Genomic DNA, 21,035 nt, shown 5'->3' with positions numbered 1-21,035 from the left:
CTCATGTCAGTCAGGTTGACGCGTTTCAATCACAACGACGCGACTTTCAACAAGGCAACCCCCATACTTAAACCCACTCCACTCCACATCCATCTCTTGTCTTTGCCCATCTCTCCTCAAAACTAGCGCGTTCGCCACCCACCACACGCACTGGACGGCCCGGACGGCAGATTTAAAACACCCCTCCTCAAATCCTGCATCTACAGTCGAGCCAAAGCTCCTTCTCTAGCCGTCCGACCTCCACTTCGACCCCACACCCAACATGACAGACGTCAAGCTCGACAGCGACGTCTTCTTCAGGAGGGCGGACAAGATCTTTACTGCCTGGGAGGTGCGTGGGGGTGTGGTTGACCTCTAGCAGCGAGTGCGATGGTGCTAACGTTGCTTCCTTCTTACCCCACCTCGACTCTCTCACGCTTGCCTTTACCCTGCTTGGCACCAAGTAGAAGCCTACCGACGACACTGCTGAGCTCAAGGACGTCCAGGCGTTGCAAATCTTCCTTGGAGACGCGACAGATGACGCGCCAGCGTTCACCAAGTCGGCAGCTTTACAGGTGAGCAGCGCGGAGCCGGATCGCCTGGCTTGACGCTCTGTTGGAGCCTAGCTGACCGCCGCCAGACCTACCTCCTGGCATTCGAGTTCCCATCCACTCTAATCATCTTCTGGAAGTCGACTCGCAAGGTTACCTTTGTGTGCAGCTCCTCCAAGGGTGTGTAGCTTCACAAGTCTGCTTGTAGCAAAGCTGACACCCCCAGCCAAGATCCTGCGCCAGCTCGAGTCCCAGAATGGGATCGAGATTGACATCTGGGTGCGCGCGCCAAAGGATGAGTCAACTGCCAGTGAGTGTCGCCAGGGGTTATTTGCAGATCCCTAACCTCAGGTGTAATTCCCGACCTCGTCCTCGAGCTTGGCGACTCCAAGGTCGGCAACCTGCCCAAGGACAAGGCCACGGGCAAGCTCACCGACGAGTGGAACAAGGCGTGAGTGGCGAGAGCTATTGTCCCCCTAACCTTTATCAGCATTGCCACTTCCAAGGCTGGAATCGAGTTTGTCGACATTGCTACTGCCGTCTCGGCCATCCTGGCTGACAAGGACAACGAGGAGATTGTGAGTTAGGGCGTCCGTGTAAGCCTAACTCCCCCAGAAAGCCACGGTCACCGCCGCCCGCCTCACCTCCACCTGCATGCAGCACTACTTCAAGTCCAAGATGGAGGCCTTGATAGACCGCGACACCAAGATCACCCACGAAAACTTCTCGCAGCTTGTCGAGGAGAAGATTGGCAACGACGTCAAGGGCGCCGACATGAAGCTCTGGAACAAGAACCCCCAGCTCGGCGAAGTCGACTTTACCAACACTGACTGGGTCTACTCGCCCATTATCCAGTCGGGTGGCGAATACGACCTCAAGGTGTCGGCGTACTCGAATGAGAACAATCTCAAGCCTGGCGTCATTCTCTCGAGCCTTGGTATCCGCTACAAGTCGTACTGCGCCAGCATGGCGCGTACGTTCATGATCAACCCGAGCGCCAAGCAGGAGCGCAACTTTGAGATCCTCATCGACGCGCGCCTGTCTGTCGTCAAGCTCCTCAAGGAAGGTGCCGTGGTCAAGGACGTCTACGCCGCTGCCCAGGCCATCTTTGCCGAGCGCGGCCTGGGTGACAACTTTGTCAAGAATATTGGCTTTGCCACTGGACTCGAGTACCGCGACAGCACTTTCCTGCTCGGCCCCAAGAACGACAGGAAGCTCAAGGAGAACATGATTCTGGTTGTGTCTCTCGGTGTCCAGGGTCTGTCAGACAAGCAGGGCGCCTACGCCCTGCAGCTCTCCGACACTGTCAAGGTTGGCATCGACGGCGGTGCCTTCCTTACCGAGGGCTGCGCCAAGCTCAGGGATGTTGTGATGGACTTTGGCGACTCGGAGCCCGAGGAGGACGTCAAGCCGGCCTCCAAGTCCTCGGCCAAGCCCACCAAGAAGACCAACGGCGCGTCGAACGGCAAGGCGCCCAAGGCGCCCAAGTCGCCTGTCAAGGCCAGGTCATCTGCTGTCGGGGGCACCAAGCAGACGCGTGGTGCTCAGCGCGAGCAGATCGAGTCGACAACAGCGCAGCGCATCAAGGCCCACCAGGCCGAACTGCACGCTCAGCGCCAGGCCGAAGGACTGAAGAAGTGGGCCGGTGGTACCGGAGCAAACGACGGAAGCCGCGACAAGGTGGTCAAGCGCTACGAGTCGTACAGGCGAGAGGAGCAGCTTCCAAGCATTGTGCAGGAGCGCCGCATCTACGTCGACGAGCAGCGCCAGTCCATCATTCTGCCCATCAACGGCTTTGCCACTCCCTTCCACATTTCGACTGTGAAGAACGCCACCAAGGTGGAGGAGAACGCCCACATTGTTCTCCGCATCAACTTCCAGTCGCCGGGACAGATTGCGGGCAAGAAGGAGGACATGCCGTTCGAGGACCCTGACGCGACCTTTATCCGATCGCTCACTTTCCGTTCCAAGGACCAGCGCCACTTGATCAAGATCTTTGAGCAGATCTCTGGTTTGAAAAAGGCCGCCACCAAGCGCGAGGCTGAGCGTAAGGAGATGGCCGACGTCATTGAGCAGGAGAAGCTTGTCGAGATCAAGGGCCGCCACCCATACGTCCTCAAAAACGTCTTCCCCCGTCCTGCCACCGAGGGCAAGAAGTCGGACGGCAACGTCGAGATTCACCAGAACGGTCTCCGTTTCCGTCCTGATGGACCTGGTCAGAGGATCGACCTCTTGTTCAGCAACATGAAGCACCTGTTCTTCCAGCCCAGCGAGAAGGAGCTTGTCGTCTTGCTGCACGTCCACCTCAAGGCGCCCATTATGATCGGCAAGAAGAAGACGTGGGACGTCCAGTTCTTCCGCGAGGTCTCGGACATGAACTTTGACGAGACGACTGGAAAGCGCCGCAAGGCTCGCTACGGTGACGAGGACGAGATTGAGCAGGAGCAGGAGGACCGCAGGCGTCGCCAGGAGCTCGACAAGATGTTCCACGCGTTCGCCAAGCGCGTCTCGGATGCTGCGCAGGCCCAGCAGTACGAGCTCGAAGTCGACGTTCCCTACCGGGAGCTTGGCTTCTTTGGTGTGCCAAACCGTACCAACGTCATGCTCCAGCCCACGACCGACTGCCTGGTCCACCTCAGTGAGATGCCCTTCACGGTCATCACTCTGTCCGAGGTTCAAATCGTCCACTTTGAGCGTGTCCAGTTTGGTCTCAAGGCATTCGACATGGTCTTTGTGTTCAACGACTTTAAGAAGTCGCCCGTGGCCATCAACTCGATTCCAGTCATCCACCTGGACAATGTCAAGGAGTGGCTTGAGTAGGTCTAACTTGTGTAAACCCACACTGACACCCCAGCTCGGTCGACATTCCCATTTCGGAAGGTCCCGTCAACCTGACATGGTCTGCCATCATGAAGACGATCAACGACGACCCCTACGAGTTCTACAAGGAGGGTGGTTGGGCATTCCTCACCGGCGATGGCGACTCTGACGACGAGGATGAGAGCTCGGAGGGCTCGGTGTTCGAGGAGTCGGGCGACGGCTTTGGCGGGTCGAGTGATGACGACGACAGCGAGTCGGATGACTGTGGGTTATGAGGCGTGGACGAACTGCTGACCCACCAGACTCGGACGACGACAGCGCATCAGATGACTCGGGTAGCGGCGGCGACTTCTCGGACGAGAGCGGCGAGTCGTGGGACGAGCTGGAGCGCAAGGCCAAGAAGGCCGACGACAAGCGTCGCCAGGATGGCGGTGACTTGTCCGACTCTGACAAGAAGAAGAAGAGGAGGTAGATGTCCTCCTGGCCCGTGTATCATTAGTGTAACCCCCCCATAGCGCGTGTCCGAGGCGTCCGTAGCATCCTGTGTGACATGCCATCAGATAGAGATACTCGGTGTTGCAAATCACGGATAGAATACATTCAGCGAGCAATGGTAGTACGGGGTATTATGCTGTAGGATTGATGATTCCGATTCTGTATGGGAACTGTTGACACGAGCCAAGATGCACAATGCACGACTACTCGTCCTTCTGCGTATTCTTCTTGTTGTAAGTCTCGACCACCCTGCAATGTCAGTGGATGCACACACGTTTGCCTCATCCACTTACCTCGCGATCCGCTTGAACAACCACTCGCGGCCAGCCTGGTCGGCAATGGGGAGGAACGGTCCGGGTGTGCCACCCCGCAGAGTGAGCGCGATGCCTGACGACTCGAGGGAGAGCGACTGGAGCTCGTCAAAGGGCACCTGCCAGATTGTGCGCATCTTTCTCTGCTGGACGTAGAGCAAGCGCGCGTTGGACAGGAGCGCGACGGCGTCGTCGCCGGGCAGGTCGAGGTGCGCGACGTACGACTCGCCAAAGTACTGCCCTGCGTCGAGGTCCTTGAGCCACGACTGGCCGAGTGCCTCACGACCAGAGAAGGGACGGAGCACGCCGTCCGATGCGATGAAGCGCGGGAGACGGACACGCTCAATCTCGTTCTGGTCAAACACTGTCGTCGTGTTCCTGATGCCCTCGGTCGACGCCGCGATAAAGTCGAAGAGGCCAACGGCGGGCTTGGTAAACAGGCCAACAAAGCCTTTGCCGACACCCTTGGCGAAGCCTGCAGCGCCGCCCTGCTCGGCGCCCTCCATGGGCATCGAGGCCACGCCCTCGAATGCACTTGTCACAGAGTCTGCAAAGGCAGTGGCACCAGCCGCCACACCGTACAGTGCGTGCTTGGGCTTGTTTCTCTTCTGATTCATGCGGCGCTTGTTCTGGTAGTCTTGATCGAGTGTCGCCGCGGACAGACCTTTGCCGATACTGCTTGAGAACTTGGTCACACTGTCGCTGATGCCGAACACTGTCTTCTTTGCCAAACTCGTCGCTCCTCTGGCGATCCCTAAGCCAATATCCCTGTTGCCGTGCATCACAAACCCTTGCCATGGTTCATAGAAGAAGTCTGAGAAGCCAGAGCTGATGTTGTTGAAGAGACCGACAGGGTTGCCGAGGAAGTCTGCCGAGCCGAGGACTCTGTAGATTTGCTGGACAGCTTGCTCTTGGTAGTGGAGGACGATTCGCTCTTGCAGGTCGTGGCCGCTGAGTCGGACATTCTCGAGGAACAAGGCCCTGAAGTTGATGGGAGCTGCGTTAACATTACCCAACGTCATGGTGAGTGCGTTGAGGAGGTAGTAGAGGGGATTGCGTGTTGACACCCTGGGTAGTCAGTATTGGCCTTCGCTGGCGCCACTCACTTGTCGTCCACATTGACACGATCTGTGCGCATGAATGAAAGCTCCAATGATACGGGTTGCAGTTGAAGGGACTCGAAGAAGAAGTTGTCCTGCTTGTTGTGTGTGATGTCTGGTCCGGGGATGCCCTTGGGCTGTTCAATGAGGACGCTGATGAGTTAGACGCTGGACGTATATGGCGTACCCACTCCTTGATGTCTTCCCTCCAAGTTGCCTCCTTGAACTTGAGGAAGTCGATGAGAGCCATGATAAAGTCTTCGTCGAGCTCGACCGTCATGGCTTGGAGCAGGATACTGGCGTACTTGACAAAGATGACGCCGTGGGCTGGACGTGTCAGTCCTGTCTGTACGTCCGCACTCACATTGATCCTTTAACAGGGCAACAGCCAACTGCACGGTGGGGTGCGAGTCCAGCTCCTTGCCGTCCTTGGGCACGACGGTCGGGTAGAAGACGATGGGGAACAAGCCACCGAACAGCTGGTTGTCAATCTGGATCCACTTGCAGTCCAAGAGCACGTCGTAGTAGGTCGGGAAGTCGTTGTAGACCACCTTCAGTCCCCTCGCTGTAAAGTACAGCAGCTCATCGGGCCGCTTGGTGACAAGAGACACGCCGACACCCTCGAGCTCGACCGTGATCGACATGGTCGCCTTGTCAGTCGCCGCCTCGGTCTCAAAGCCAGTCGTTGAAAGGCTCTCCGAGCTATCCGAGCGGCCGAGAGGGTTGGGCGTACCCGACCTCCGGGTTGGCTTGAAGATGCTTCTCTCCTCGCTGTAGTTGGAAATGACAATGAGTTGCGAGTTACCATCTGCGCGGATATCGATGGAGATGGTGGCAGGTCTTTCGCCCGCCTGCTGAGGCTATCGTGATCAGCATGAAGCCTGGTCCTTAGGCCCTTACCTGAATCTTCAACGGCGGCTGCACACCAATGGCCATGACGTCGATGGGCCGAGGGACCATCGTCTGCCCCCTGTACAGCAACAGTCGCTTGTTGCGCGACACTGGCCAGTCCCAGGTGTAGTCGACATCAGTATGAGGCTTGAGATCACGCGACACGTAGGTCTGCGCGTCGCCCCCATCTTCAACAGATTGCTGGAAGGTGTCAGACCAGTAGATGTCTCGAAGCGGTCCGTTGCTACTTGCCGATTGTTTGAACGTGAACGGGATGTTTGTCTCGTTACGCAGCTTGATGGGCCATGGCTCCGTCTCTCTCGAGATGAAGATGAAGATGGACGAGCCATCAAGGTGTGTCTCGACGCGCATGAGGTATGTTCTCGGTCCACTTCTGGTCTGTCTCTCCATCGTCACGTGGATGGTGCCGATATCAGAAATGTTGAACGGCGCCGACCATGTCGAGTTGGGCCCATCAAAGGCCAAGCGAAGCTGGAGTGCCTCTCTGTGACTGAGCGACCGAATGGGCTTGCGCTGATCCGGGCTGATGATGGCGAGAGGGTGGGGATCAGACGACTGCCTAACTTGGATAGGGTGCGCCGACATGTTCTTGACAAGGAAACGCGGGGCAATGGTAATGACCTTGGAAAGTTTGTACTGCGTCGTCAGCGCGTGTCCCAGTCCCAACCCCTCCTTACCTTGCCAAGACCCTCGTGGTACGACAAACCGACATAGTACTCCTTGTCTCCCCTGTCCGATGGCAGGACGATCTGCATGTCCGCAGCGACCGGCTCGAATGACAGCGGCTGGGAAAGCTTCGAGTCGGCCACTCTGAGCAGCAGTCTATTTCTTCTGTCGTCGCTCGGGAAGCTGAGCATGAACGGCGTCGGCGACTCGCGCTGGAAGTCGGTAGCAAACAGGTCGCGTCCAGCCACGGGTTTGGCACCGCCTAATGTGCTCTTGACCATGACGTCAAACGGCAGCCCAGTCTTGTTCAGGATGATGAACGGGCTGTAGACCTGGACCTTGAACGCCCCACCAGAGTTGGGGTAGGTGTAGTAGTGGAGCTTGAGCTGCAGCTTGTTGCCCTTTGGATCCGCCAAGTTGAAGCCATTCTCCATTGGCAGCTCGGGGTCGTCCGTGTTGATGATGGCATAGTCGCTCTGCTTGAAGGCGGTGTCTTCCGGCGCAACGCTGAGCAGTAAGAGGTGGGAAAGCTCGACCGTGTGAATCGGACTGGTGCCGCCCTTGACAAGGAAGTTGCTCGAGCTCAAACTCGTCGCCTTGTCATGGATTCTGAACTTGAGGTCGTAGGGCAGCAGATTCTCCAGTTCGACAGGTGCGCGGAGCGTGAGCGTCATGCGGGGGTACACCCTGGCCGAAGGCTCCTTGGTGTTGAAGTTTGCCTGCGCCTGGAAGTAGAATGCCGGCTCCTTGGGCGTCATGTGCTTGCAGCTGATGGGCCGGATGGGGCGGTTGATCAGCTGGCGCCAGTGCAGAGGCGTAGACCATCCATAGTCGAAGCCAAAGCCGCGGAGTGGTCGCAGGCGGAACCGCTTGTCGAACACGGCCTCGAACGGCACGGGCATCGGCTCGCCCGGGTCGATCCTCATGACGTTGCCAGAGGCCTTGCCGTGGGCGTCCACAACGATCATCTCGACGGGTAAGCTCGTCTGGTTCTCGACATTCAGAGTAGAACGAATCGTGATGATCTTGATGTTGTTCTCCAGCTTGATCTCGCACATGAGCTGGTGCGTGACCTTGTCAATCTTGGGGCGGAGGTTGAGGACGTGCTCGCCGGCTCTGTCGACGGAAATGCCGCGAACTGGCTCCCATTTGACAGTCGAGTCGGGCAGCTCCAGGCCAAAGGCGTTGTGGCGGAACGCCGAGACGTTGTCACGTAAGGTCTGACGGTCCTCAAAGTACCAGGGCACGTCGGCGCCGTCCTCCAAGACCTTGCGTTTGTGCCACGGAATGGTCGCCAGGTCATCGGTCTCGGGCCAAATGGTGATGGGCAGACCAGTGCGGTTCCTCATCCTGAACGGCGCGGCAGGTCCCTTGTCCTTGATGGCTTGGCTCGACGCCTTGTCAAAGATGGTCATGGTCGTGATACCGAGCTCGATGAATGCCGACGTGATGCTGAGCTCCACACGCTGGTCTGCAGTCAACCTAACGGCCAGGGGGTTGCCCGTGCCAGTTCCTGAGGTTCTGGCAACCTGGAGGTCAAACTTCCAAGGGTCCATGAGCGGCTCAAAGTACGAGTTGTTGAGGTTGTAGTACCGGATGGCAGTGGTGATAGACGTCGCGGCCTTCAAGTCGCTCGACCAGTCGGATACTGTGCAGATGAACTCGGTGGTGGACAGGTGGACGACGGGCATTTCCTGTACGTCGCTGACGAGCACGAACTGGAATCCATTGACCCTTAGCGACAGCTGCTCATGGGACACGAGGATGCGCGTCTTGGCCGCCGACGCCGTTCGTGGACGGACAAGCGAGGCGCGGCGTTGCTTGACCTGCGTCTCTGGCGGGGCGAGGGTTCCGACAGTCTCATCAATGGTGGTAGCCGCGATCGGCTTTGGCGGGACTATGGGCTTCACAGCCGCCTGCTGAGCCTCCTCTGTCGCAAATACCTTGGCCGCGGCCGCTGTCGCCTTGTTGACTACTTCCAGGATGAGCAGGATATCGCTGACCGAGGCACGGAAGATGATGGGGGAAGGCACATCAATGTCGAAAACCGTCATGATGTGGCCTCCCTTCTGGCGTCTGTCGAGGGACAAAGTGATTCCAACGTCATCGAGGAAACTGACTCGGTCATCCGGGTTGTCCATGCGACCAAAGGACATGTCGAGGTCCACAACCTTGAGTGCAAGGATATTGTTCTGCGACACCAGAATCTCCTTGATGGACAACTGGATAGCTTGTGACCGAGGGTCAGAGTCGTCGGCCAGAACAATGACAGTCGAGTTGACAATATCGATGCGGAAGGCCAGAGTGCCAGGCGGCGCGGGCTCAGCTTCCACCTCCGCCTCGTCGTCACCTGCCGGCGCCTGCACTTCCGTCGTGCTCTTGAAAGGAGCGACCGCAAACTCGGCAAGCGCGGCAAGCGGCTCGACGGCAAGGATGAAGCGAGGGCTGTCGATAGACACGATGGCCAAGGCTTGCTGGTCGGACGACTTTGTGTACTGCACCATGCTGCGGGGTTAGCTGCATTCCTCCTTGTTCTACCCACATTTGGTTGCCGTCATTGGTTGACGCTGGGACAATATCTCTGAACACGCTCCCGCTATTACGCGTGCTCCAGAAGGCCAACGTCTTGAGCGAGAACTCGAGCTCCATGGCGCTGTTGGAAAGCGTCTTGAAGGCAAGATGACTTCCAGTGAGACCGAACCGCGCAATACTGTGGTTCTTCATATCTTCCTCGGTATGCACGCCGGGCCCGTACACTTCCATGCCGATCGACTTGACATTGAACACAAAGTCGAGCGACGTCCAGACCTTGTCGCTGGCCGCGATGATGAGCTCTGGGGCGAGAGCCGTGTCGTGGTCAACCTCTGAAGGTGTGGCGATACTGGGAGCAACAGTCGAAGGGTCATCTGTCTCGGTGGAGGGATCAGATGGCGTAGGCGGAGTGGGAATCCCCTCATCCTCCTCCTCATCGTCCTCGTTGATGTTGCTCAACGCTCGGGGAAGTGACTCGAGAAGGCTCATCACCAACACATATTGGTTCTGGGTGAGCGACAACTTGACGTCCGACATCTCCGTGGTGATTTCGCTGTCGGCCTTGTGTGGGTCGGTTCGGTGCTCCGGGTTGCCATACTGTTTGACAGTCGCAGTGATGTTGACATCGTCAATGAGCTGCAGGCTAGCCTTCTTGTCGTTGCGGTACAGCTCGGACGAGACATTGATGCCGGACAGCGACGCGTCGATGGTGCTCGAGTCGTTCGGGTCGCCCAGGTACTGGTTCCGCGCCACAATCTCACCGAGCTTCATCACCAAAACGTCGGGCGAAGTCTGCCCATCACGAGGCAGGATGATGATCGGAGTCTTGACGGCAATGTCGTAGCGCATGCGAGTGACCTCGGACGCGCGCTGAACGGCAGCCTGCTGCGCGGCGTCGTACACGGCCTTCATCCGGGCAAACTTGAGGGCAAACGTGTAGAGGTTGTGCAGGCCCTGCTCCATGAAGGTGAACTTGAGCGAACCGGCTCTCAGGAGAATAGACGAGTTGTAGCCCGGGAACGTAGGGTCATCCGGGTTGAAGGTCTCGTAGCTGAAATCAGCCAGCTCCTCTCCTTCAATCGCAAGCATCTTCTTGAACTCGGGCGAGGCGACCTGGTCATCGGAGGTGTCTTCCAGGGAGATGTTGCCCAGCCTCGCGCTGACCCTCATTGTACCGGCTCGAAGCAGCAAGGCAACATCGGCAGAGGGAAGGCTCAGCAGGGCAAAGCGGACGTCGTTGTTCTCCAAGCCCACTTGCGCACTGGTGAGCTTGACGCGGATACGAAGCTTGTCGAGTGATTCCGGAGCAGACTGGGTGACTTCAGGCACCTTGGCCCCCTCGGCATCCAACTCCTCGATGGTCGCTCCTCCCTCGGGTGCCTTGGGGACAAACGTCGTCATGATAAAGTCGTACAGCGAGAGGATGGGCTCGGCAGCCAGCGTAATCTTGAACGTCGACAGCTCCGTATCAATGCTCTGGTCGACACCCTCGTGGACTGTCATGAAGTCCGGCGACTCCTTCTGCACTCGATGGTACCTGACCTTGATGAGCTTGTGGTCACTGTCACTGTCGACCTCTGCCGATGACAGCAGTGGACGCTGAGCCTTGCCCTGCTCCACCATTGCCAGGGTAATGTTGTGAAGGAAGAGGTCGACCGACATCTCAAACTTGCGTTGAACAAATGTCAGGCCAAAGCCGTCTAATGTGGCGTTCGCCAGGGCCTTCTCGGTGGTGGGTGATGTTGAGCGGAAGATCGACGCTTGCAACTTGCCCACTGCGAACGAAAACTCAAAGTTGATCTGTTGCAGTTCGCGGCGTTGGTTTTCTGTCTGGTCATCCTTGGCCTCAAAGAACTCGTCCCGGCCCTTGTCGCTCTCACCATCCTTGTGAGAGTGGATTGAACGGGTCTCGTGATGGTCGTCAAGAGTGTACTCTTCGAGCTTTGCTGGGCGCACAAACGGCGTGTTGTGGAGGACTGGGATGTCGGCGGGGTGCACATCGGCTTCTGGCTTGTCGCTGTCGCCAAACCTGGGAATACACTCGTCGATAAACTTCATCAACGTCTGGTACTTGCGGTCCGAGAAGTTGACTTGAAGCTCCGGCATCTCTCCCTGGATCTTGAACTTGGTCAGGTTTGGTGCGTTGACAATGGCGTTTTGAACCGTGAACGACATGTTGATCCGCTCGACAATGTGCAGCTCGTTGGCACCATGTCCGTGCGTGTCCAGCGCGGCCATACAGGCGTCAAAGTCGTCTCCCATGAGGAGCTGCGTGGAGTCGAGACTCAACAGCATGCGGTCGTACATGAGGTCCTCGAGCTGCTTGTAGTCGTCATCGCTGTACTGGAGACCACGCTTCTTCTGGACATCGTTGAGCTTGTCCTTGTCGGCGAGTTTGCTGTCGACTGCAATGTGACCGGCGTCGAGGACAAGTAGCTGCGAGGTGGCAACAGTCACGTCCATGGGAATGATGATGATCGGCGCGTTCATGTCCACGTGGAGGTCGAGTGTCTTGTGCTGTTCCAGCGCATACTCGAGACCTGCTCGCGTCTCCTTTCGGATACCATCAAGCGTCTCACCGGCAGCGTCCAGCAGCGCGTTGATCGACTCGAGCTGACTCGCTGGCGGCTTGAAGAACGCAACCACCTCCTCCACATAGTTGCGATGGTAGATGATCTCGAGATGGCGCATCTTGACTGTCACCGCATTGTCTGCTCGGCCATCCAAGGGATTGTGCTCGTACTCGAGTGAGAAGAATGGGTCCGCAGCTGGAGTTGGTGCTGCCTTCGGCGTGATGTTGAACTTGGCACTGAGCTCTGCCAGGGCTCCGCTGGTAATTGGGAGACTCTGCTGTTTCCTTCCAGAACGGGACTCGTCCTTGTCACCGTCAATATCCTTGACGCGCACGATCTGGGGGTAGAGCGACTTGGGTGTCGTGCCGTCGTACACTCGGAAGCCACCAAGCGCCATCTTGAGCTTCATCGAGTCGACACGCTGGTCCACATCGGCAGAGAATGAATCGAACACGAGGGCGATGACGTCCTGAGCACCTTCTTTGGGACTGGCTCTCAATGAGAAGGATCCCTTGTTGAGTGATGTAGAGATGCGCATCTTGATGAGATCTCGTGCGGTACCAACGCTTGTCTCGGCTGCTGACCATGCGTCATAGTCGATCAGGTCGTCAATCTCCTTCTGCTCTGACTCGGTAATCTGGTTGGGCTCCTGGGAATCCTCAACCCGTGATCCCCACAGCCATTCGCCCCAGGTTTGCGTTTGTGGTTGTGTCTTTTGCTGCTCCGCCTCCAGTTTCTTGCGGGTGGCCGCGTCGCGCTTGGCCTGGACTCGGGCAACTGAACGGAAGAAGCGAATATCCTCAAACGACAGCTCCTTCTCAAGGGTATCCAACTCGTCCTGCTCCTGCCAGCGTCAGCCATGTAGCAGTCCCTCGACCTACGTCTGGTGGCAGCGGCATGTCCTGTGGTAGTGACAACTTCTGGACGTAGAGGTCGACGTATTTGATGCGCTTGTCTCGACGCTCCTTGAGGTAGTCCCAGGACCATCTCCTGTTTCGTTCATGCACTTCGGCGGAAATGGCGTTGAGTGCGTATTTCCACCTGGCCTTGGCAGGATTTTCCTTGAACTCTTCCTCTGGTGGCCGGTACTTGTAGTACTGGTGTGTGCGTCTGTAGAAGTGAAACACGTCGATCATTGACAGCGCGTCTCGGTACTGGGCCCTGTCCAAGACAACGCCGATCTCGTCAAACAGGGCCTGGACGTCGTACTGCGGGGTAGTGTTGGTCATTGTCCTGTGGATGACGAGTCGAGCCTCGCCAGTCACAGGCTTCAAGATGTGTTGATGTTCCGGTTTACCGACAAGCATCGCCTTGAGGGCATCGATTGTTCCATCACGGTTGTCAGGCTTTGCAATGCTAGCGGCGTCGGTGTCAAAGTAGACCGACAGGGCGCTGAGCTTGGAGAGCTGGCGGGTTAGAGCTTCCGAAGCCAGGTACCCACCTTGTGCACATCCTTGACGTCGTTCTCGAGGAACGCCTCGATCCAGTTCTCGTCCGTCGAGACCATCTTGAACTCTGAGATGGTGAGACCGGCCGCGAACGGGTGATCTGGGGTGCTGGTGCCATCCTCGTATCGCAAGTGGATATTCTTGATGTGAATCTGGACATTGTTGATGATCCGGGTAGCAATAGCACCAAAGTATGTCTCCTTGTCTGGAGCACGGTCAGAAGATGTCCAGACGCCTGTGCTCACTCTCGGTGCCCCCAGCCTGTTCCACCTGGCTTGCTGCGCTGTCGACGGCCTCTGCACTGCGCAGCTTTTCCTGCTTTGTAGCCTGGTCTATCCGTTCGTCCTCTTCAGGATCCACCTTCCCTTGTGGGCGCGCACGGGCGAGCACGAAGATGTCGTCGATGACGATCTGTGCAGGCTGCGACTTCATCGCCTGCCATGGGATCGTGAGGGAGAGGCTGCCAATGTCGCCTGGGACGTGGGTCAGCTCCTGCCTTGAACCTCACAGCAAACCCACCTGCGACAATCTCGACTGGCAGACCGAACCGCTCCAGAACCGACTTCTTGAGTCGGAGGCCATGGAACTCGGCCTTGCCTGCGCCTTGTCAGTACACGACCAGCCATCTCACCCTATCGCCGCGGCACGCACCGGCCAGGATTGACAGCTGAAGATCATCTGGGTTCAAGTTGTCGACATAGGGCGATACGTATACGTTGAGCATACGCAGGGCCATGTCCTTGATGACCTGCATGGCTGTTTAGTTGCCGTGCGGCCTGGGGTATGTGCCGTCAGGCGAGCGGCTACCGCCGGTATCGAAAAGTCGGTGAGACGTCGAGCAGTGTGCCGATGTGTGTGAGATGGATTGGAATGGATGGGTGTGTTGTGCACGCTGTACCGTGTCCTCGTCGTATCGACGCGTCGTTGTCGTCGTCGTCGTCGTTGTATGCACGAGTCTGTTATTAAATGAATGCGAGTGGTCAAGTGAGACAAGACGAGGTCGAGAGACGGCTGCGTAGAGGCCGAGACTGGCAACTTGAGAATCTCGGGGCGGATGCGCGCCCAGGGAAGTCAGTCGGTGGGGCGGCGGCGGCGGCGGCGCGGGCGGACATGACACTGGACACTACGCGTCATCGACGGGGCCAGTGAATATCGCAGTCACGTGACAGTCCCATCAACAATCTCTTGAATTTCAGGTCCACTTGAACCAAGAGATACTGCTGCTACACTCATATACCACACCCGCACCCACTCGCACGATGCCGCCTGCACCCGTACACCAGAGGTACAATGCAAAGGCAAGGGGGTCGTCTGTCGGCGGCAGCGCCCACAAGAAGCGCAAGCGCAGAAACAAGGGCGAGGCCGAGCCAGAGGAGGAGAAGATGACCCAGCCGCATCACGACCCGACCATGTCGGCAAAGAAGCGCAAGCGCGTCGACTCGTACATTGTGGGTACAGCTGAACCAGAACAATCTAACATGTCCAGGCCAAGAAGCTCATGCTCGAGCGGAGGGACGAGACGCTCAAGACGCTCGCATCGCTCCAGCCGTCCAAGGACACATCGCGATCGCTGCTCACTACCGCGAGTCTGGGCCAGAACCCGCTCAAGCCGACGAGCGCAAAGGAGCGGGAGGAGCGCGTTGAGGATAGGGTAGTCAAGCGCAGCATGGAGAAGCTCAAGCGGCGGCGCGGCGACGCCGATATGGACATGGACAACGACTCGGACGATTCAGACGGCGTCGAGGTCGTCAACACGGTCGCCAAGGCCGAGGGCGTGGCCACCACCGTGCTCGAGACCAAGGCGGAGAAGCGCGCGCGGGAGAAGGCCGAGGCCAAGGGAATAAAGGGAACCATCAAGGCCTCCAAGGTGGGTTTAGGTGCCGACGGGACGGGGCTGACGACCAGGCGAGCTGGAACCCGAACGCGCGGAAAGCCAAGGCTGAGGCCTCGAGCTCGGACTTTGACTCGTCCGACTCGGGGAATGACAGCGTTTCTGAGGATGAAGAGCCAGAGGCGGGGCCGTCGTCACCAAAGCCTGCAGCTGGGTCTGCGTTGAAGTCGGCCACGGGCTCGGCTCTGAAACCCGCCACGGGGTCCGCACTGAAGGCTACTGTCGGCTCAGCACTCAAGCCCTCTGTTGGCTCTGCATTGAAGTCCTCTGTTGGCTCGGCGCTCAAGCCCGCCACAGGCTCAGCACTCAAGTCTGGTGTCGGCAGCGCGCTCAAGACTGCCGACGGCGGCGCCTTCCAGCCCCGTGTGGTCGTCCGGGGACCGAAGAAGTTCGCCCCGGCGCGTTCTCGCCCTACTGAGGAGAGTGATGACGAGAGCGAACTGGAGAGCAGCGAACTTGAGGACGACAGCGACGAGGATGACAGTGATGGTGACGGTGAGGAGAGCAGCGAGGGTGGCGACGAGGATGAGGACGAAGACGACGAGGACGAGGACGACAGTGAGGATGATGGCAGCGATAACGACGCCGACGCCGATACCGACGCACCCAAGGAACGCTCCTCAGGCTTCAAGAGCTGGGCCCTCAAGCAGATGGGCGAAAAGGAGCAGGCCCACCCCGACCTGCTAGCAACGGCACCCACTGGGCCCAAGACGTACTTCCCCGCGCCGGGCAAGACCGGCGAGTTTGTCGGGCCGATGGGCGCGACGCTCGTCGTGCCGGACAGCTCGCTGCTGAAGGGGAGCGAGCCGGGCTCTAGCACCCGCCCAGCGGTCAAGCGCCGGCCGTCGGTCGCCGAGGCGCGCATGGACCTGCCCATCCTCGCCGAGGAGCAGGGCATCGTCGAGGCCGTGCTCATGTACCCCGTTGTCGTGATCTGCGGTGAGACGGGTTCCGGTAAGACGACACAGGTGCCCCAGATGCTGTACGAGGCGGGCTTTGGCTTCCCCGGTTCGAGTAAGAAGCTTCCCTGGGCATCGCTGACGACAGACAACCCCGGCATGATTGCCGTTACGCAGCCCCGACGTGTTGCTGCCGTCTCGCTCGCGGAGCGTGTGCGCGACGAGCTTGGCCTTGACCGCAACTCGGGCGTCGTGGCCCACCAGATCCGTTACTCGTCCACTACGGCACCGGACACGGCCATCAAGTTCATGACGGACGGTGTGCTGCTGCGCGAGCTCGCGTCCGACTTCTTGCTGTCACGATACTCTGTCGTCGTGGTCGACGAAGCACACGAACGTGGTGTCAACACGGACGTGCTGATCGGAGTTCTGTCCCGTGTGGCTCGGCTGCGTGAGAAGCGCTGGCGCGAGGACGGCAAGGACAAGCTGAGCCCCCTCCGCATCGTTATCATGTCGGCCACGCTCCGCGTGTCAGACTTTGCCCAGAACCCGACGCTGTTCCCGACCCCTCCGCCAGTGATCCACATCGGCGCACGCCAGCATCCCGTCACGATGCACTTCTCGCGGCGGACCAACTCTGACTACGTCGGCGAGGCGTTCAAGAAGGTGTGCAAGATCCACTCGCGCCTGCCTCCTGGTGCGATCCTCGTCTTCCTCACTGGCCAGAGCGAGATCATGGGGCTGTGCCGCAAGCTGGAGAAGAAGTATGCCAAGGCCAACGGCAAAGCGAAGGGCAAGGCTACGGCCAAGCCCGCGACCGAGGAGGGGACATTGCCGCCCGAGGTTGTTGAGCCTGAGGACGTGGAGCTTGGAGAGGACAAGGATCTCGCGGCTGAAGTGGATGACGGTGCGGCGGAATCCGACCCCGAGGGCTTGGATACCGACGAGGACGAGCCGCAGATCTTTGACGAGGAAACCGATGGTGAGTGGCAGATACGAACGCGAGCTGACGCCAGCCCCCATGACCGTCCTCCCGCTCTACTCGCTCCTGCCGCAGGACCAGCAGATGGCAGTGTTCAACCCGCCGCCCGAGGGCCACCGGCTCGTCATCGTGTCGACCAACGTCGCCGAGACGTCGCTGACCATCCCGGGCGTGCGTTACGTCGTTGACTGCGGTCGGGCCAAGGAGCGCCAGTTTGACGCCGCGTCGGGCGTGCAGAGCTTCGCCGTGTCGTGGATCTCCAAGGCGTCGGCGGCGCAGCGTGCAGGTCGTGCAGGCCGTACCGGCCCCGGCCACTGCTACCGGCTCTACTCGTCGGCAGTGTTCGAGGACCAGTTTGCCCAGTTCTCGCAGCCCGAGATCCTGCGCATGTCCATCGAGGGCGTCGTGCTCCAGATGAAGGCGATGAACATTGACGCCGTGACAAACTTCCCCTTCCCGACCCCGCCAGACCGACACGCGCTCGCCAAGGCGGAGAAGCTGCTCCAGCACCTCGGTGCGCTCGACAAGCCCGTCGCCACGCGCATGGTGGGCGGCGTGCAGCGCACTGGCGTCGCCGGCGGGCAGATCACCGACCTCGGCCGTGCGATGGCCTCGTTCCCCGTCAGCCCGCGCTTCGCCAAGATGCTCGTTGTCGGCGCGCAGAACGACTGCCTCGAGTACATCATTGCCATTGTGGCGGGCCTCAGCGTCGGCGACCCCTTCATCCACGAGAACACGCTCGAGCTCGGAGAGGACGGCAGCGACGGCGAGCGTGAGGCCGAGCTCGCGCACATTCGCAGCGATGATGTCCGCGAGAAGGAGCGTCGCAAGGACCTGCGCGGCAAGTTCTTCAAGCGGCAGTCGGTGAGTTGGCCTACTCCACTGGGAACACAACTGACACCCCAGGCATTCAACGGCAAGGGCGAGAGCGACATGTTCAAGCTCCTGACCGCCATCGGCGCGTACGAGCACAACCCCACGGCGGCGTTCTGCAGCGAGTACTTTTTGCGGCACAAGGCCATGCAGGAGATCCAGCAGCTGCGGTCGCAGATCTCCAACATTGCCAAGGTGCCCAAGGGACGCCTCGAGCCGCCGTCGGACAAGGAGCGCAAGGTTATCCGCCAGATCCTGACGGCGGGCTTCATCGACCAGGTGGGCGTGCTCGAGTCTATCGCGCTCAAGAAGGGCTCGTCGGCGCACGGCAGCACGCGCGGCATTCCGTACCGCGCCGTCGGCGTCCCGGAGCCCGTGTACATCCACCCGTCGAGCGTGCTCTTCCACCACAGCCCGCCCGACTACATTGTCTTCACCGAGCTGGTGCGCACGTCAAAGGTCTGGGTCAAGGGGGTCACCAAGATCCAGCCATCGTGGCTCGCCGTGCTCGGCAAGGACCTGTGCACGTTCTCGCGGCCGGTCGAGAGCGCCGGCGCGAAGGCCAAGCTCAACGCGAGCGGCAACGAGCGCGAGGTGATTGTTGTGCCGCATTTCGGCGACCTGGGCGTGGATCTGCCTCCCGTCAAGCGCAAGCAGCGGCGTGAGGGGACGCGGTGGGTGATGGAGGAGTAGGCTGCTAGAGTTGCCGTTAGAGTGTACCATTGCGACATGTACTTGTATGAAACGGGCCAAAGTGGCATTTGGCTGTCCAAGTGTGTTTCAGGACACGCGTGCGCCGCGACACGCGATCAACCCGCCCGCCGCCCACCACCCGCGCTCGAGCCATCCCCTAGCTGGCGTGCCGGCCGCGGCGCGCGCGCCCTTGGAGGGAGGCCAGGAATTTGATCCCGCCATTGAGGCATGGTGGCCCGCGCGTGGTGTACCGCTGCCCTGCGCGTTCCTCCTTGGACCTTCCCTCCTGCTGCCTCCTCCACGCTGGCCTCCCTTCCCGCGGGTCACCTTAGCAGCAAGCAGCCAGCAACGACGAGGCAAGCAACACTCAACTCCAACAACCAACGACACGACGACCAACGACGACGACAAAGACAACGATACACGTCCATCGCCATCATCATCCGCGTATACCATTGACCTGAACACACACACCCTGCCCACCATGTCCGGAGAGATCGGTATCGCAAAGTACGTCGGCGTGCGCGCGCGGAGGCTGGCTGGCGTCGTGCCCTGCCCTCCTTCCGCGTCGTCGTGTCGTGACCACGACCCACCAGTGACGAGAGCTGACATTCGTCCCCAGCCTGCCCAACCAGGTGTGTAGCGCCGCGAGATGGAGCCGGAGCACACACGGAACACCCACTGACGACCCGCGCAGAGGCACAAGATTGTCAACCAGCACGGCGCGCACTTCACCATCATGGTTGTTGGTGCGTGCAGCGCGTGGGGGAGAGCGAGGAGGAGTATTGTGCTGACACTGCGCGCGCAGGCGAGTCGGGCCTCGGCAAGACGACCCTCATCAACACGCTGTTCGCGACTGAGATTTGCGCGCCGCACAACTACCGCCAGCGGTGAGTGGGGGTCCGAGCGGGCTAGACGACAGCCAGTCAGTCGCGGACGCTAACGCGCCCGCTTTCCTCCAGCTTCGCCAAGCAGCTCGACAAGACGACCGAGGTCGAGATCCTCAAGGCCGACCTCGAGGAGCGCGGCTTCAACATCAAGCTGACTGTGATCGACACGCCCGGGTTTGGCGACTATGTCAACAACCGCGACTCGTGGGCGCCGATTGTCGACTTTATCGACGACCAGCACGAGAGCTACATGCGCCAGGAGCAGCAGCCTGTCCGCCGCGAGAAGCAGGACCTGCGCGTGCACGCGTGTCTTTACTTTATCCGCCCAACCGGCACTGCGTAAGTGGAGCGGTTCGACATGGTTGCTGACAAGGACACAGCCTCAAGCCCCTCGACATCGAGGTCATGAAGAAGCTCGGCACACGCGTCAACCTCATCCCCGTCATCGCCAAGGCGGACACGCTCACGCCCGAGGACCTGCTCGCGTTCAAGCAGCGCGTGCGCGAGGTGATTGCCGCGCAGGGCATCAAGGTGTACCTCCCCCCCATGGACACGGAGGACGAGGCCGCGTCCGAGAACGCGCGCCTCATGCAGGCCGTCATGCCGTTCTCGGTCATTGGCTCGATTGACGACGTGCACACGCCCGACGGACGCGTCGTCAAGGGACGCCAGTACCTGTGGGGTGTGGCCGAGGTCGAGAACGAGGACCACTGCGACTTCAAGAAGCTCCGCTCGCTCCTCATCCGCACCTACATGCTCGACCTGGTCACGTCGACCGAGGAGACGCACTACGAGGCCTACCGCCTCCAGCAGATGGAGACGCGCAAGTTTGGCGAGCCAAAGGTCAAGAAGCTCGACAACCCCAAGTTCAAGGAGGAGGAGGAGCAGCTCCGCAAGCGCTTCACCGAGCAGGTCAAGCTCGAGGAGTCGCGATTCCGCCAGTGGGAGCAGCACGTGAGTCGTGGCGCGGCAGCACCAAGGGTTACGTTTGCTAACTTGCCTTTCTAGCTCATCGCCGAGCGCGACCGCCTCAACAAGGACCTCGAGCAGGCCCACACGTCCATCAAGGCGCTCGAGGCCGAGATCGACAACGTGGCCGCGTACCACCGCCAAGGCGGCACCGTCCGCCGCTAGGCTGGCTCGACCCCCGCCCTCGAAATGTTCATGACCGTCACGCAGTACGCAAATCGAGTAGTACAGATTCCCTCCCCTCCGCAGAGTTTCCTTTCTTTCTAACGAAATGCGCCGTGCAAGCCCAAGCCAGCCCACGCACGCGCTAATGGCTAGTATTTCTTTTACCCGTTACCCCCCAGGCTGTGTGTAGTGTGCAGCTGTGTGGCTATTGTCGGATATGCTATACCCTTGACCGAGAGAGCAGCGCGCACGCGAGCGTAGCGAGCGTGCGTGCGTGCAGAATGTC

At 59.5% G+C, this 21,035-nt stretch overlaps 4 protein-coding genes across 4 annotated transcripts; 3 read left to right on the top strand and 1 right to left on the bottom strand.

Annotated features, from left to right (window-relative positions):
• Positions 1-43: 43 nt before the first annotated feature.
• SPT16 (FACT complex subunit SPT16) lies at positions 44-3,916 on the top strand. Its single transcript, XM_062768769.1, has 9 exons — positions 44-331; positions 447-554; positions 620-710; positions 757-840; positions 882-981; positions 1,021-1,108; positions 1,146-3,346; positions 3,385-3,614; positions 3,653-3,916. The coding sequence occupies exons 1-9, from the start codon at positions 263-265 to the stop codon at positions 3,820-3,822; spliced, it is 3,141 nt and encodes a 1,046-aa protein (XP_062624753.1). The 5' UTR covers positions 44-262; the 3' UTR covers positions 3,823-3,916.
• Positions 3,917-3,924: 8 nt separating this feature from the next.
• VPS13 (Vacuolar protein sorting-associated protein 13) lies at positions 3,925-14,390 on the bottom strand. Its single transcript, XM_062768768.1, has 13 exons — positions 14,039-14,390; positions 13,907-13,984; positions 13,633-13,860; positions 13,381-13,592; positions 12,821-13,345; positions 9,377-12,783; positions 6,846-9,339; positions 6,157-6,804; positions 5,621-6,116; positions 5,448-5,583; positions 5,263-5,409; positions 4,139-5,224; positions 3,925-4,094 (listed from the first exon to the last, which is right to left on the bottom strand). Exons 1-13 carry the CDS (start codon positions 14,139-14,141, stop codon positions 4,049-4,051), a joined length of 9,606 nt encoding a protein of 3,201 aa, XP_062624752.1. The 5' UTR covers positions 14,142-14,390; the 3' UTR covers positions 3,925-4,048.
• Positions 14,391-14,621: 231 nt separating this feature from the next.
• Positions 14,622-18,725, top strand: ECM16 (putative ATP-dependent RNA helicase DHR1; the record flags this gene model as incomplete). Its single annotated transcript, XM_062768767.1, has 5 exons — positions 14,622-14,835; positions 14,874-15,254; positions 15,293-17,159; positions 17,194-18,023; positions 18,066-18,725. The coding sequence occupies exons 1-5, from the start codon at positions 14,647-14,649 to the stop codon at positions 18,723-18,725; spliced, it is 3,927 nt and encodes a 1,308-aa protein (XP_062624751.1). The 5' UTR covers positions 14,622-14,646.
• A 355-nt stretch (positions 18,726-19,080) lies between these two features.
• Positions 19,081-20,989, top strand: spn4 (Septin spn4). Its single transcript, XM_062768766.1, has 6 exons — positions 19,081-19,235; positions 19,425-19,474; positions 19,534-19,615; positions 19,688-19,954; positions 19,996-20,569; positions 20,624-20,989. The coding sequence occupies exons 1-6, from the start codon at positions 19,210-19,212 to the stop codon at positions 20,747-20,749; spliced, it is 1,125 nt and encodes a 374-aa protein (XP_062624750.1). The 5' UTR covers positions 19,081-19,209; the 3' UTR covers positions 20,750-20,989.
• Positions 20,990-21,035: the final 46 nt, after the last annotated feature.

This window comes from Vanrija pseudolonga, chromosome 2, assembly GCF_020906515.1.
Source record: "Vanrija pseudolonga chromosome 2, complete sequence".
Classification (NCBI taxonomy): Eukaryota; Fungi; Basidiomycota; class Tremellomycetes; order Trichosporonales; family Trichosporonaceae; genus Vanrija; species Vanrija pseudolonga.
Note: the sequence above shows the minus strand (reverse complement) of the source record. Positions and strands in the feature narration are given on the sequence as shown.